At 37.3% G+C, this 17,227-nt stretch overlaps 1 protein-coding gene across 1 annotated transcript; it reads left to right on the top strand.

The window, feature by feature from the left end:
- The first annotated feature begins 13,705 nt into the window (after positions 1 to 13,705).
- On the top strand, positions 13,706 to 16,044 carry LOC139731972 (retinol dehydrogenase 8-like). The gene is made up of 4 exons (XM_071642846.1): positions 13,706 to 13,856; positions 14,354 to 14,533; positions 15,267 to 15,360; positions 15,732 to 16,044. Exons 1-4 carry the CDS (start codon positions 13,706 to 13,708, stop codon positions 16,042 to 16,044), a joined length of 738 nt encoding a protein of 245 aa, XP_071498947.1.
- The last annotated feature ends 1,183 nt before the right edge of the window (positions 16,045 to 17,227 follow it).

The following is a 17,227-nucleotide window of genomic DNA, read 5'->3' as shown; positions in this document are numbered from 1 at the left end:
AATGCTTGCATTATCATTTTTAAAACTTGATATATACATGTATTACCTAATGTAGATTCTCTCAAAGGTCAAAGGTTAAGGGTCAAAGGCCAAGTTTAAATGCAAAAAAAAATCTATTTTATACTGTAATTACACTCTTTCTTCATACCTTGAAAATTACTCAATGTATAAACTTACAAAAGGGTCGGTCAGAAGTCAAGTAAAAATCCTCACTTCCCCAAATGCGCGTACCTGCACTCTTAGACAATTATAGCAAACCTAGTTCAAGGGATGTGAACATTCAAGATATTTCTGACAAACCTGACATTTCAATATTTTGTCAGTCATCACACATTGTGAAGACATTGTACCATACACCTATTGGGAGAATCATGCATTATGGCGGAGGCATCAGTCGCCAAAGCGACATTTCTAGTTTTCTTTTTGCAATATGCTCATTGTGGATTTAGGAGTTTGATTCAGTCTTTGAAATAATAATCTTAAATCGTGTGTAAAGGTATAAATTCTTTTATTTTTTTTTCTTTTGCCCTTTAATGTTATACAGCCAAAACATATTCATGCACTATGTGTTTTGTTTATTTTTTCCAGTGTGCTAAACATAATCATACATGATCAAGACAAATTCATTTGTCCTCAATGCTGTGGTCAGTATATGTTGAGAGAGCTGATAAGAGTTAAAAATGACCTCTTTGTGGCCGAAATGCAGAAATGTTTTTGTGTTTAACTCAGCTTTGTATGGTTGTCGCAAGTTATAGGAATAGAGAACATACATTTCAACTGTGGGGAAAAGAGAATCGAAGGAATAATTAATGTAGATTTACTCCTTATCGTTGTAAAAGAAGATATACCTCTGTACTGTAACATTCCTGTCGACTTTGCACAAATCTAACAGGGTGTGGAAGAATGGTGTCCATTTTCCATCATTATTGATAGGGATATTAATCTTAGTGTCCAGTGAAGATAGTCCTCTCACAGTCTTTGTGGACTTTTTTATTTATCTATTTATATATGCATTTATTTTTGTTATTTGTGTTATTTTCACGTGGTGATTCCATCAGTGAGTTAAACACTGTTATTCGTGGAAGCCTTGCATGAACAACGTGCACATAAATGCACAAACATTGGGACAATAATCTTTTAACAGAAACAATTACAACACAATATAACATATTGTGATTGCAAAACATATGATATGATATAGTATAATACAGTGGCGGATCCAGAGGGGGGCGAAACGGGCGCGTGCCCCTTCTTTATTTGTTGTCAAAACAAAAGCATCCCAATTTTGGGTGACATTATTCCTTGTAGCATTCCTAACTATGTACTTGAAAAAAAAAATCTGGTATCAAAATTAATTTCTTATGTATCCTATCATTTTATGAATTTCTTAAGTTTTCTTTTCTTTTCTTTTTTTCCCACAAAATTTATTGAAGGACCTATTTTAAATCGTGATTATGCTAAAATTAATTTATTTCAGCCATTGAAAGTGGAAATAATCATATCTTTTTGAATAAGGCGAGAAAACTCTATTTACATATACTTTGTTCACAAAATCATGTTTTTGAGCCATTTTCGGTCTGTCAAGTATGTATAAAATGTCGTGCAACGTTGTGACAGTATGTCTGATTTTTGGAAAAAAAATGGTGTCTTAAGATTTGCGAGACTTGAAAGTACATCTTAAAAAGCCAGCGAGCGGCGTAGTAAAAAAAAAAAAAAATCGCGCGGCAGAGTGGTCGCGGAGAATGTCAGAGGGGTTGGTTCAGCCCTCCCCCCCCCCCCGCCCCTTTAGGGTGAAACAAGAATTTCTAGTATTGAGGGGCTTCCCTATATTCAATTATGTTGGTCCCTGGGATTGGGTAAATGTATTGTGGTAGCCCTGCACACCATAATGCCGTGCAACTGTCGAACTTCAAGGGGTCATGTGTGTATTAAAGGCTTGTCTTCTTTTCTTTCATTCTCTTTTTGTCTGTGTGTTAGTGTGTAAATTACGTAAAAACATCATCATTTACAGAAATGCATCATATTGCTACTACTGCAGTGATCTTTTGAAAGTCCTGTCATGATATGACTCACTTTAAATCTGTCAGAGTGTGGTGAAAAGAAGGCGTGAATTCATAAAATCGTAAGGGGAATTCTTTGCCGTCATCAGGAGCAGTCCTGGTTGTTAGAGGTGCAAAATGAGCAGAGTAGGATGTGTGTCTACAGTATTGTATTAGGTTTGTATGTCACAAGATCATGCAAAACACTACCTTATCTAAAGTTTGGTAACTGGAGGTCATTGTAGCCGGTGAATTTCTGCTGTAATTTCTTTGTTGATAATTATAATATGGTGTTTTCTTCAATATACCACAGTCAAGTGTCAAACATTCAGTGTTTAACAATATCAACTTACTGTCGTAAGTTACGATGTTACGATGAAGAAGTTACAATCTGAGAATAGCAGAATATGTAGGTACTTTAAAAACTGCAGTTTTCTGAGAAAATCTGTGTTTTCGTCTTTTTTATCCCGCTTTGAGTGTTTAGTACATCAGACATCAGCATTTTGATTGACCTAATTTCAAACGATGAAAATTTAGATTAGAATATTTTGATTATATATTTCTTCTTTTATTTTAGGCAAGATCAACATGTGAACCTGAAGTATTTTTGCGACACCTTACCATGTGTTTTTGATATCGAGTACATGTATATGAATTTGTATCATAAAAATAGCTCTATAATGTTTTACATTAAAATATCTAGCCGTATATGTGTGGAAGTGTTGATGAATGTTTGATATTGTATTTACAGTGTGAAAAGAGGCTCGATATTTATACAGTGTACTGGAATTGATTTAGAAATTGTACTTTTATAATAGTGATTCTTGTACTGTACTTCCCGTAGAAAGAAGAGAAAAGGGTGTTCCCACCTCCATATCCACATGTCGGCATCCTACAAAAATTTGTGACAACGGAGAAATTCAGAAAAAATAAATGTGATGTGAACTTTGATAAATTGAATAAATATCATTCAAATCTAAATAGATTGTTTATGTGATACTTTCAAGGAGTATTATTATTATTGGTCGCAACCAGCAGTTGTCCAGTATGTGAATGAGGTGGAGAGATGCTGTCATACCGCATTCCTCATCTTAGAAATAATCTTCTATGATATAGTTAGTGAATAAAGTTAATGTAGTAATACTTACAATACGCCATCCCAAGAGTAATTTCTCTCAAGTTACGTTAACCTTTACTAATACTGGTGCACACTTAAGATGCAATATTTTGAAAATTAGATGCAATATTTTGAAAATTTTGTGTTGAAAAAGTAAAACGATAAGGAGGCTTATCATTAAATTTGCAAGAAAATGGGATTTCAATAGCCCTGATTTTTTTTTTTTTTTTTTTTTTTGGGGGGGGGGGGGGACTGTCATTCAGATTTTTTATCCAGAGACGTTAATATATGGCGCGTGATGACCACATGTAATTTATTCAATTCAAGTCAAATGAGATTTTCTTTTCAATAGCACTTTGTTGATACAATTTCAAGGAGGAAAAAAGTACAGTGTATCACAATTATATATATATATATATATATATATATATATATATATGTGTGTGTGTGTGTGTGTGTGTGAAACTAAATCTCAAAATAATTACGTTATTGGAAAAGAGAGCCCCTCGAAAAAGACAAGCTTATAGAAATGTGGGCCCCTAAAAAATCAAACTCACAATGCAGTTATAAAAACACAAAGGAACAAAAGCACAGACACAGGCACAAGATGCTCACGGTAAACAGAGACGTCGGATAAATAACAAGAGGCAATCGGACGGGGAGGTTAGATGGAGTACAAATGTAGGAAGGGAAGGAAAAGGTGATTTATACATTTCTGGAAAGCTTAAGTCTCTAGGAATATGAATAGTTAACTTTTAGGAGGTAAAAACGTCTCCAGAACGATGGAGAGATGGTTTTTAGACCCTTTTTAGACCACCAGAACCCGCTCTGACGGCGAAATTTTGGTGACCAAAATTATGACGTCACGAAATGTGCGCTGTGCTACCACTCCATCCACACAGTGGGTTCCGTCTATGGAGGGCCGTTGCGGACGTGGTTCGTTTGGGGCATACGTATGGAGAGGCAGTGTGCCCGCTTCCATGTATGCCCCAAACGAGTTGTGTCCGCGGCGGCCTTCCATATCCGTCGCCTCTCCCTCTCTTCTTCTACCACTTCGACTTTGCCACTGTCACTATCAGTGTCATTGTCACTGTTATCTCTCAATTCACCCTCGATGTCAAACTCAAAGTCTTTCCGTGCAATATAAGGTAAAAATTGGAAGTTTTAATGTCTCAGCCGAGAAAGCAGAGGCGACTAAAGACAGGCCAGATATTGCATCCGCTCACCAAGAAATACGTGCTTTATGAATGGCGGCCTCGATGTCCCGTTGCACTCGTAAAGGGTTTTGTTCATTTCGTGACGTCATATTTCAGGGCTCGAAAAAGACGGCTGTTCCGGAACGAATATCGGTGAAGCAAATCAGTCAGTTTTAACTCGCGATTTCTCAGGGGCGCGAATATCTTTGAATAAGTCACATAAAAAAAAAAATCTGTTTTAGGAGTCATTTCCCTCTGCTTTGACACCTTCTTTTATATGAATTTCTTAATTTTAATGCCTCGTTCATCATACTTTATAAAAGGGATCGTATAGTTTTGGTTGAGACCTAAATTTAGGTTTCAGCCATTTTTGGTGAGATAATGAGAAACCTTTTATGAAATATGAAAGAGTATGTAATTCCATGAAGAATTCAACTTTTAATTGATGAAAATTGGTTTTGAAATGGCTGAGATATCGAAAAACAAAGCGATTCTAATAAAGTGTGGGACCCACACTTTTATTATGATCGCTTTGTTTTACTTAGTTTTTGGATGTTTCAATCATTACGAACCCGATTTTCATCAAATAAATTTGAATTCCTCATAAAATGGTATGCTCTATACTATTTCATAAGAGTTTTCTTGGTGTCTCACAAAAGTTAAAAGCCAAATTCTCATCTCCATCAATACTGTACCATCTCTTTGAAGACGTAGCAGGAGGGCCCCTCAGCGCATGCAGGGCTATTTCCAGACACTATCCATTGGCATGAGCAAAGTAATTAACATAGAAAAGTTATGCAATTGTGAAGAAAAATATGCAATTCAAATGTTATCTAAAAGGCAACCAAAACTGTCTTTTTTTCTCTTGAATGCAGCAAGACTTGGTGCATCTTTTAAATCATCACTTAGCTGGTTCCCAAAAGCTTGGTCCTGTATACTTGTAAACAAAGTATTCTGGGCGAGGATGGTGCGGAGTAAAGGTAAATAAAATTCATTGGATTTTCTTGTCAGACACTATGAAAACTAACATTTCTACAAAATATATCATACAATACTTTAGGCAACTCTTTTTTTTCTGAAATTAAACATAAAGTGTCGTATTTGATATACATATAAATCTCTAACCTTTAAAATGTTACTACTCAAAAACAATTCGTCAATGTAGCCACATGGTTGTAAGTGAGGTATAATTCCCAAAGCCTTTTTTGTCCCCGCCGAACGAGTTCGAGCAGGGGACTATGTAACGGGCTCCGTACGTGTGTGTGTCCGTCCGTCCGTGCGTCCGTCCGTGTGTCCGTCCGTGTGTCCGTGTGTGCGTCCGTGTGTGATCAAAATCTTCAATTTGCTACTTCTCTGTCATTTATGAGCCAATTTTGATTCCGTTTGCTTTATATGATAGCACTACATGGGAGCTTTAAAACTTCTACACCGAATTTCAGTCGTGACCTTTGACCTTGACCTTTGACCTATATTGTACATTTTGCTACAAAATGCTACTCCTTCGCCATTTCTAACCCGATTTCGATTTCGTTTGCTTTATATGATGGCACTAGGTGAGGGCTTCAAAACTTCTACACAGAATTTAGACCTTTGACTTCTTTGACCTTTGACCTTGATTTTTGACCTATATTGTACATTTTGCTACAAAATGCTACTCCTTCGCCATTTCTAACCCGATTTCGATTCCGTTTGCTTTATGTGATGGCACTAGGTGAGGGCTTCAAAACTTCTACACAGAATTTTGACCTTTGCCTTCTTTGACCTTTGACCTTGATTTTTGACCTATATTGTACATTTTGCTACAAAATGCTACTCCTTCGCCATTTCTAACCCGATTTCGATTCCGTTTGCTTTATGTGATGGCATTAGGTGAGGGCTTCAAAACTTCTACACAGAATTTTGACCTTTGCCTTCTTTGACCTTTGACCTTGATTTTTGACCTGTATTGTACATTGGCTACAGGCCCGTAGCCAGGATTTTTCAAGGGGGGGGGGGTGCGGTCACTAAAAAAACGGACCTTCGGTACCAATAATGATGACACACACAGACACAGACACACACACACACACACAATTATATATATATATATATTCTTTGGACGACCGAACTACAAAAGTTGTATAAGAATTTGCGCGCGAAGCGCGCCGCAAATTGTGAATTTTGACTGTTTTTATGACGTTTTAAAGTCTCGAGGAAAGTTGTATTTTTGTCTGTTGCATGCAATCGCGTTACGGTATTTCATCTAGGAAATAGTAAAAACTCATTTTGCCAGGAAGTTGCAAAGTTTAATTGTGTTCGAGACTCTGCGCGCGTAGCGCGCTGCAAAATTGAGAATAGTGATTTTCCTGGTGTTGTTTTAACTTTTATTTTTTCTATTGTATACCCGCGTTAGCAGGCCTGAAGCCAGGATTTTTAAAGGAAGGGGGGATTGCGTTAATTAACAAAACGGTCCTTTGATACTGTCCCGGGAGGGGTAGCGACAATTAAAAGGTGGACACCATGCTCATACATGGACTTTCAAAATGGCCCCTAAACGAGTAATGATCATATGATTTTTTCGGGCCTTAAAAACAAGTATTCCTTAAATGTTTCCTGCACCCTAAAGAAGTACTTCATCATGATTGAACAATATACCATTTTCCCAAATTTCGGCCTTTTTGATACCCTTTGATTATATACGCTCGTACATCACACTTTCCATCTAATCCGTGAGAAAAAACGACCCCTATTACGCGTTTTCTTAAGCGAGTATGGTCACGGTGTCCACCTTTCAGTTGGAGTTTTCCATCCCATTGGATGCTGTTTGGAAGATGAAACATTCACTTTACTATACAGTATATCAGCCGTTGGTTTGCGAGTTTGTCAAAAACGAAAATAAATAAGAAAATTTTTAAAACAAAATGAATTGTATATGTGAACCATTTATATTTTGCCTCCTTGTGGTAGGATATTTCCAGCATTTCCGAACTTTCAAATAATCATTTTAGATTTAATAATATTAAAGGTAGTAGATCCGATTCGCAAACATCTCCAATATCAGTCAAATGTCATATTAACCATCATGCTAAGAAGGTTTTCTTTGTGAAATTTTGAGGTCAGTGAAATTCAAAAATTAAACATCCGTTAGCCATTGGAAGAAGTTGAGTGCAAATTCAGACCTCAGGCTTAGTGCTCATATGTTTTCCTATTTGATTTGATCTGTCTTACTGTGCACACTAAGATACATACTGGAATGATTATTTCTTATTTATTAAATCATAGTAGCATATTTGGTTACTAGCTGTCTCTAGGCATTTTCGAGTTTGGGCTGCAAAGAGATCCACTACCTTTAAGTTAGAAGAGAGATAAGTAAATAATGATAAAATAAACAAACAAAAAAGAATGAGTTTCTTTTGTAATACTATCTGACAAACTTTTTACTTTACCATTTTACTTCATAGCTCAGCACTTTCCATTCTCTCTCATACCCTCTTACCCATTACATTTAAATGAAATACAACTAAAATGAGTTTGCGTGCCTGCATAATACTCTTTGGAAATTATAAGTGAAAATGTTCTTAGATTTTGGCTCACTTTAAAATGAGGACCAATATAACTGTCACAACATGAGAAAATGTATAAGTAATAATCAACACTACATTTCCGAATTTGGCCTGCAAAGAAATCCGCTACCTGTAAGTTAGAAAAGAGATTAGTAGATAATGATAAAATAAACAACAAAAAAGAATGAGTTTCTACCGCCGTATCCAGAACAGAGCCTGAAACGGTGCAGGCTCAAGAAATCGTTTGTACTATAATACGTCTTGAAGTACTGTGTGATACTGTTGACTCAGACTTCTACAAAGCTGTAAGTGAGAATTGTAATCCAATCCGACTCATTACCTGAGATATTTATGAAAATATATCAATGGAGAATGTAAATTAAATAACGATGCGTCACAATGCAGTCTAACGCTCTCACAATGCTATCATACATAGGGTTTTTCACTGACTGTTTTTACTCCGGAGCTCTTGCAATATTCAGGCTTTTGTAATACTATCTGACAAACTTTTTACTTTACCATTTTACTTCATAGCTCAGCACTTTCCATTCTCTCTCATACCCTCTTACCCATTACATTTAAATGAAATACAACTAAAATGAGTTTGGGTGCCTGCATAATACTCTTTGGAAATGATAAGTGAGAATGTTCTTAGGTTTTGGCTCACTTTAGAATGAGAACCAATAGAACTGTCACAACATGAGAAAATGTATAAGTAATAATCAACACTACATTTCCGAATTTGGCCTGCAAAGAAATCCGCTACCTGTAAGTTAGAAAAGAGATTAGTAGATAATGATAAAATAAACAACAAAAAAGAATGAGTTTCTACCGCCGTATCCAGAACAGAGCCTGAAACGGTGCAGGCTCAAGAAATCGTTTGTACTATAATACGTCTTGAAGTACTGTGTGATACTGTTGACTCAGACTTCTACAAAGCTGTAAGTGAGAATTGTAATCCAATCCGACTCATTACCTGAGATATTTATGAAAATATATCAATGGAGAATGTAAATTAAATAACGATGCGTCACAATGCAGTCTAACGCTCTCACAATGCTATCATACATAGGGTTTTTCACTGACTGTTTTTACTCCGGAGCTCTTGCAATATTCAGGCTTTTGTAATACTATCTGACAAACTTTTTACTTTACCATTTTACTTCATAGCTCAGCACTTTCCATTCTCTCTCATACCCTCTTACCCATTACATTTAAATGAAATACAACTAAAATGAGTTTGGGTGCCTGCATAATACTCTTTGGAAATGATAAGTGAGAATGTTCTTAGGTTTTGGCTCACTTTAGAATGAGAACCAATAGAACTGTCACAACATGAGAAAATGTATAAGTAATAATCAACACTATATTTCCGAATTTGGCCTGCAAAGAAATCCGCTACCTGTAAGTTAGAAAAGAGATTAGTAAATAATGATAAAATAAACAACAAAAAAGAATGAGTTTCTACCGCCGTATCCAGAACAGAGCCTGAAACGGTGCAGGCTCAAGAAATCGTTTGTACTATAATACGTCTTGAAGTACTGTGTGATACTGTTGACTCAGACTTCTACAAAGCTGTAAGTGAGAATTGTAATCCAATCCGACTCATTACCTGAGATATTTATGAAAATATATCAATGGAGAATGTAAATTAAATAACGATGCGTCACAATGCAGTCTAACGCTCTCACAATGCTATCATACATAGGGTTTTTCACTGACTGTTTTTACTCCGGAGCTCTTGCAATATTCAGGCTTTTGTAATACTATCTGACAAACTTTTTACTTTACCATTTTACTTCATAGCTCAGCACTTTCCATTCTCTCTCATACCCTCTTACCCATTACATTTAAATGAAATACAACTAAAATGAGTTTGGGTGCCTGCATAATACTCTTTGGAAATGATAAGTGAGAATGTTCTTAGGTTTTGGCTCACTTTAGAATGAGAACCAATAGAACTGTCACAACATGAGAAAATGTATAAGTAATAATCAACACTATATTTCCGAATTTGGCCTGCAAAGAAATCCGCTACCTGTAAGTTAGAAAAGAGATTAGTAAATAATGATAAAATAAACAACAAAAAAGAATGAGTTTCTACCGCCGTATCCAGAACAGAGCCTGAAACAGTGCAGGCTCAAGAAATCGTTTGTACTAATACGTCATGAAGTACTGTGTGATACTGTTGACTCAGACTTCTACAAAGCTGTAAGTGAGAATTTTAACCCAATCCGGCTCATTACCTGTGTTTTTTATGAAAAATATGAATAAAGAATGTAAATTAAATAACGACGCGTCACAATGCAGTATAACGCTCTCACAATGTTATCATACATAGGGTTTTTCCCTGACTGTTTGTACTCCGGGAGCTCTTGCAATATTCAGGCTTTTGTAATACTATCTGACAAACTTTTTACTTTACCATTTTACTTCATAGCTCAGCATTCTCTCTCATACCCTCTTACCCATTACATTTAAATGAAATACAACTAAATTGAGTTTGCGTGCCTGCATAATACTCTTTGGAAATTATAAGTGAGAATGTTCTTAGGTTTTGGCTCACTTCAAAATGAGAACCAATCGAACTGTCACAACATGAGAAAATGTATAACTAATAATCAACAATATATTGAGACAGGCAAGTAATCATCCAAAATAGAAAATGATGATTACATAACAGGAGTTAGAGGGGAGCATTTGCCGGTCCTTTGAATGTGCACTTGTGCAGTGTGATCTTTGCTTAGTCTTTTTCTAGTCTTTAAGCATTGTTTGAAGTTCCAGTCTTCTGGGATGCTTTCTGGCGAACAATTTCACCACCCTCTCGTTATCAACGTCAAAGTTGTAATGGATATGCATGAGTGCCAAAGCAGACAGCCTGTCTTGTGTCATGCTGGCCCTCAGATAGGTGTGCAGTCTGCGTAAGGCACTGGCGCTTCTCTCGCATTCGCAGCTGGTTGTGGGGATGGTGCAGCATATTTTTAGCAATGTAAAAACATTTGGAAACATGTCTGCATCACACTGTTTTATTGTTTCCGCTGCAGTAGACAGACGTTCATTGGGGGGTTTTGTTTGGTACTTGTGCTTCCATCGGAACAACTCCTGCGGAAACACTTCCGCTGATGGCATAATGTGTGTGTAGGCGACAGAAATCGGGTTAAATCTACAGTTGAAATGATATAGTCTATGACCTTATCATTCCTTTACAACATTATTTCAGTTGATTACCTGTGTACAACACGTGTATATAAGCGCCCGATTGCAGACAGCAGGTGGCAAGGTGACCGTTGCAACTACTTACATTATTACCACCTCCGAAGGAAATGCACCAGTCCGACTACAGCCATCATCGAAAAATGAGATGGAATGTGGAATGTATTTGGTCGTTTTTGCTCCCAAACTTAACAGTTATGTTGTCAATAAGGCTGCTACGTATCTAGATAATGTCTCACATACAACTGTGTCTGGATATTGCGTTGAAAATGATATTTGGCGAGAAACAAAAGCTTGAAATCACAGGAATTCACACTGCTGACAACGGCAGACAGTGAAGGTCAACGGCTCAAATTTTCGTTGGTAGTCTCGTCACGTGATAGTTCTGTATGGATTGTACACGTTCCCTATGACAGCAATAGTGAATGGGTAGTCTAGCATTACTGCATATTTGCGTCAGGACTGCTCAACAAATGGACAAGATTCTTATGTCACAAAAATGGGCAGAACCTCTACTTTCTGAAACCGTGCGCCCCAAGTTTGTGCGATCTTCCGTTCTCGAGATATCCCGTCTGGAAGAATTGCAAGACGGCAAAATATGCTCAAATTCGTCAAATTTGGACTGTTCGCCATAGACAATTCTACTCATAAGGCACTTTTCTGATCTAATTTGCGTCACTGCTACAAATGTTACAATAAAGATATATACACATAAATAATTCCTAAAGTGTCCACTTTCAGAATCCGGGCGCCCCAAGTTTGCTTCTTAAACAGTTTAAAAGTTATGGCAGATTTTGTGGAAAAAATGCGTCGATTTTTGACCCGTTTTACGTGTTGTAGCGTTCGCGCGGAAGCGCGGCTTCGCAGATGACCGAAAGTTTTCAATATGTAATAGCTCGCACAAATTGATACATAACATTTGTGTTTGTGTGCATGGGGACGATCCGATGGTTCATATAACAAAAGGGTTTCATACAATTATTTTTAACATTGTTAAACGTACTCTTCCACATCTACGTAGCATATAATGTGTCTTTATATTTATTTGGATTGTTATCTTGAGAATTGCTAAAAACCGTTATTATGAAAAAGTGGACCTTTCAGAATTTGGGGGGGGGGTGCGTACGCACCCGACGCACCCCCCCCCCCCCCCCCCCCCCCCTGGCTACGGGCCTGGGCTACAAAATGCTACTCCTTCGCCATTTCTAACCCGATTTCGATTCCGTTTGCTTTATGTGATGGCACTAGGTGAGGGCTTTAAAACTTTACACAGAATTTTGACCTTTGCCTTCTTTGACCTTTGACCTTGATTTTTGACCTGTATTATACATTGGCTATAAAATGCTACTCCTTCGCCATTTCTAACCCGATTTTGATTCCGTTTGCTTTATGTGATGGCACTAGGTGAGGGCTTCAAAACTTTTACACAGAATTTTGACCTTTGACTTCTTTGACCTTTGACCTTGATTTTTTACCTATATTGCACATTTTGCTACAAAATGCTACTTCCGGCGGGGACATATATTACGCACCGCGTAATTTCTACTTTTCCTTGTTGTAATTAATACGATTTTTCAATGACGTTTATTCATGGATATTTCCTCAAGCAAGGAAACCATAGTTCAGATAAGGAAATATGTGACTGTGAAGTATGGGTGGGGAAGAACTGCTTTAACTTATCGATAATACCAATATTCTGGGATTATGAACATGAAATTTCAACGATTTTTTATACTGTCAACATAAACACCAAGATATTTAAGATGAAACCATTCTAGGGGAGTGCAACCAAGCAACTATACGAGTACAACAACATGCAATCATAATTGTATACACAAAGGTTGGGGTGCTTTGCCACAGAAATCATGATTTCCGTGGCGCTTGAATTCCGCACCACTCAAAAAAGTCAGGGGTGCTGCACAGCACCCTCAACATCCCCTCTCCGAGTGGCCTGCTCTAGAAAAGCTGCCGGTAAATGTAATGGCAATATTCCGTCACGTGAGACCGAAGGCCGTGTTTCCTTTTTATCAATAAAATGCGCATTTATTGTGCTTTTATGACGCCGCAATATTGAAGCTGCAAAAATTGCACAGGCTTGCTACTGGTGCTATTTTACCCGATGTAATCTTCTTGACAACTATTTAGCGTGAACACCACATCAGGTAGACACATTAGGTAAGTGTTCAAGCCTCAACTTTAGTGTGTCGTGTAAATGCTGTTTGGAAGTGCTGTAGCGGGAAAGTGTGTATTATAAACGTATAGCATTCAATTCAGACCCGTAGAATGTAATACGTCTGTTCTGTTTGCCGCATTTTTAGCTGTTCTTCGTTAAACTGTCTGCTTTACACCCTATACCAAGCTACTACTAAATGCTCGTGTCTCTGTATACAACTGATTGCCCAAATGAATATGGATATGTTTTCAATTTCATGTTACAGTTTAGATGCAGTTCCAAGTTTTGATTGTGATTTGGCTGTTTATGGTTTATTTGTTTTTGTTTGTTCGTTTGTTTGTTTGGGTTTTTTTTTTTGTAACTATTCAATGAAAGATACACTGTGACTGAGAGACGAGAGGGACATTTTCGTCAAAACAGCTAAGATGTCCCCACAAATAGTACTCCTGACGGGTGGATCGTCTGGGATAGGACTGGCCGTTGCGGAGCGGCTTGCCAAGGATTCTGAGAAGAGATTCCTCGTCATCGCGACTGTCATTTCCATGAGCGAGAAAGGCGATCTGGTGAACGCTCTCGGTGACGCGCTAGACTCGACGGCGTTAATTGAAGAACTAGACATCACAAAACGACGACAGCATCGCTTCCGTTGTTGAAGGCGTGATCGCTCAACATGGTCGCATTGATATTCTGAGTAAGTTGCACTCTAAGCATAGATATAGATAGGTAGATGATTATGAATAAATGATTTAAAGTATACAATGTGAAATGCCGGGGAAATAATTTCTTCTGCATTTAAACCTACAATAGGCCTACACACGATCACAATCGGTGATTTGGTGAAAATGATTCCTGCACATAAATAGTGCGTCGCAAGTACACATCTTGTTTCGGCTACAGCTAATAACCGTAAAGACTTTGAGAGTTTGTTAATTGCTGACTTTTTTTTCTTTATTTATCGGTTAGGCCTAGTGATATTATATAATCATGTAATAATAAGGTATCCCTCAGTAATATTGTTTGGGTTTTTTTTTTTTGGTTCATGTTGTTGTTGTTGTTTGGTTTTGTTTTCCCAGTGAATATTGCTGGTGTTCAAGTATTCGGCGTGGTTGATCAGATTTCAAGGGAGCAAGTAGACCTCGCTTTTAACGTCAATACAATTGGAACCATTCGACTCACCCAGTCGGTGCTGCCACACATGAAGCGTCAGATGGCGGGAAAAATCATTTCGGTTACGAGCGTATGCGGCTTGCATGGTTGGTATACCACTTACGATGAATACTTGCCTTATTTATCTTGCAAGGTGATCGTATAAATTTTTCCACTGAAATATTCATGCCAAAAACAAAGAAACAAATGGCAGAGATAATGTTGAGAAAAATGTCAGAATTAGATATGCCGGAGGTAAAAATGTAAGATGTAAAAACGCCAAAGGTAAAATGTCAGATGTAAAAACGTTAGAGGTAAGAATATCACAGGTAAAATTGTCACAGGTAAAAATTTTCGAAGTGAAAACTTCAGAGGTAAAAATATCAAAGATAAAATGTCGGAGGTAAAAACTTCAGAGGTAAAATGTCAGATGGAAAACGACAGATGTGAAAAACTTCAGAGGTAAAATGTCAGAAGGAAAAACGTCAGAGGTAAAAATGTCCAAGGTAAAAGTGTCAGAGGTAATAATTCCCGAAGTAAAAACTTCAGAGGTAAAATATCAGATGGAAAATGACAGATGTGAAAAATGCCAGCGGTAAAATGTCGGATGGAAAAATGTCAGATGTAAAAACGTTAGAGGCAAAAATGTCGCAGGTAAAAGTGTCAAAGGTAAAAATTTCCGAAGTAAAAACTTCAGAGGTAAAAATATCTAAGGTAAAAATGTCGGTGGTAGAAACTTCAGAGGTAAAAACAACAAAGGTAAAAAATGTTAGGGATAAGAAGTAACATTTCAACGGATTCAGACGTACTCGACAAATCCATGATTCTTTTTCATTTCAGGGGGCATGCATGGAGAGATTTATGCTGCTTCCAAGTTTGCTGTAGAAGGATTCTTTGAGTCATTCGCTCTCGTAGCAAGAGCCTACAATATTTGGTGAGTGGAAACAGATATTCAAAGATTACTTTATTGTTATAATAACGTCTTAGCAGTTAAGAGATGATCGAGGCATGATTATTGGCAGAAAAATCAAAGCTCATTAAATGAAGACGATCACATTAGTTCTGAAAGATTCGTAAATAATATGTTACTGCTCACTGACTTAGGACTAGACTAATAAGAGTTAGTTGAAATACAAACAGCAATCATAGCTTAGTCCTAAAAGTCCTAAAAGTCTCCAACAAGCTTGTCCAATAACAGTTTAAATCATAAGTAATATCATCTGAGACGTTAACCCGGGAGTTTCCGTCGGAAGTCCCTGACTTTAATACCTGGGAAGTAACATTCTTTTATTTTTAAAATCACAGGCCATGTGTGGTCGAACCAGCGCCTGTGCAAACACCTCTCTTGCACGGAATCGTCCAAAGTCTCCAGAAAGTGCGAATGGGCGAATCTGGTAGCGCGATCGACCAAGCGAAGGCGGCCAAAAGCGGGGAAATACTCGGCGGTGAAGGCAGCACAGTGCCGATTGAAGACGTAGTGGCAACTTTCATGAAGATCGTAGAAGATCCCAAGCCCCCACTTCGCCATCCAGTCTTTGGAGTTAAATGGGGAGGGCTAGATTTCTTGCGCGATCCAACTGCTGAGCAGTACATAGCTGCGATGAAGACTTCGGAATGATCAGCTTGATCTGTGCCAGTACGAATGTTTTTTGTTGCTTTTTTCCCCCGCTGCCTTATAACCGTAAAGAAATAAGGAACATTTTTTTGGAGGGGGGTGGGGAGGGAATCACTTCGTCTAAATGCATATTTTGTATTGATTATGGAACTTGATAGATGCTCTTTTATTATTTATCATCTTCTTTTCAAAGCTATGTATCACATTTGCTTACTGCAAGTCCTCCTATACAAAATTGACAGCAGACATCAGAGACTGTAAGCCTCCGTGAGAAAACATATTGCACAAACTAGGTAAATAGGATGCAATGATCCCTCAGCAATTATTCATGTCAGTTTCACATCTGCGTGGAGTTGACCCTTGAAACTAAGATTGTGCGAGTACTCCCCCTCACAAATAATATCTTTATCTCATTTCGTCTTTTTATTTGACGCTCTTAAGTGTGTATGTCATAAGGTATACATGTATTACTGAAGTGACAACACATTCCATATCCATATTCTGATCAAGCAACGAAAATTTGAATCATATTTTGATAATACTCTCTATTTTCAGGCAAAAGCAACACTTGAACCTGGGTCATTTTTGCGTCAAATGCTATGTGAATTTTGACAAATTGAATAAATACAAGTCAAATCCAGATATGTATGTTTATTTTTTGCCTTTAACAATGTTTAAGTAGTTTCATTATTATGGGTCGCATGAACAACCAGTATGTAAATAAGGAGAAATGATGTCATACGTCATCACACATCATATTTAAAAGTCTCCTATTAGTACATTAAGATAACATATTAACATACGACACCCCTAGGCTCATCTCTCCCGAGTTACTAACTGTGAATTGAATGAACACAAGTAAACTCTGTAATTGCCGCGACGCTTTTGCACTTTGGGGATTATCTTTGTTAAACGAATGGTATGGTATTGATCAAGGTGAATATTCGGCTTTTAACTATTTGTGAGACTCTTAGAAACAACTTTATGTTTAATGTTAAAGAATATATAATGCTATGAGGAATTCAAACGTTCCTTGACGAAAATCGGTTTTGAAATGGCTGAGATGTAAAAAAAAAAAAAACACGAAATATCAAAACAAAACGATCTTAAGAAAAGGTGGGTCCCATTTTTTTATTAGAATGCCTTGTTTTGGATATCTCATCGATTTCAAAACCAATTTTCATCG

This window comes from Diadema antillarum, unplaced genomic scaffold, assembly GCF_040938485.1.
Source record: "Diadema antillarum isolate AM-2024a unplaced genomic scaffold, OU_Dant_1.0 seq00000392_RagTag, whole genome shotgun sequence".
Taxonomy (NCBI): domain Eukaryota; kingdom Metazoa; phylum Echinodermata; class Echinoidea; order Diadematoida; family Diadematidae; genus Diadema; species Diadema antillarum.
The sequence above is the reverse complement of the archived record's forward strand: the minus strand, read 5'-3'. Positions and strand labels throughout refer to the sequence as shown.

Bases quoted from the DNA above. Each gene is read 5' to 3' on its own strand.
- LOC139731972 (XM_071642846.1), top strand. From the start codon at position 13,706: ATGTCCCCACAAATAGTACTCCTGACGGGTGGATCGTCTGGGATAGGA. The intron at 13,857-14,353 runs GTGACGCGCTAG...TTGTTTTCCCAG, and splicing joins CGATCTGGTGAACGCTCTCG to TGAATATTGCTGGTGTTCAA. The intron at 15,361-15,731 runs GTGAGTGGAAAC...TTAAAATCACAG, and splicing joins GCAAGAGCCTACAATATTTG to GCCATGTGTGGTCGAACCAG.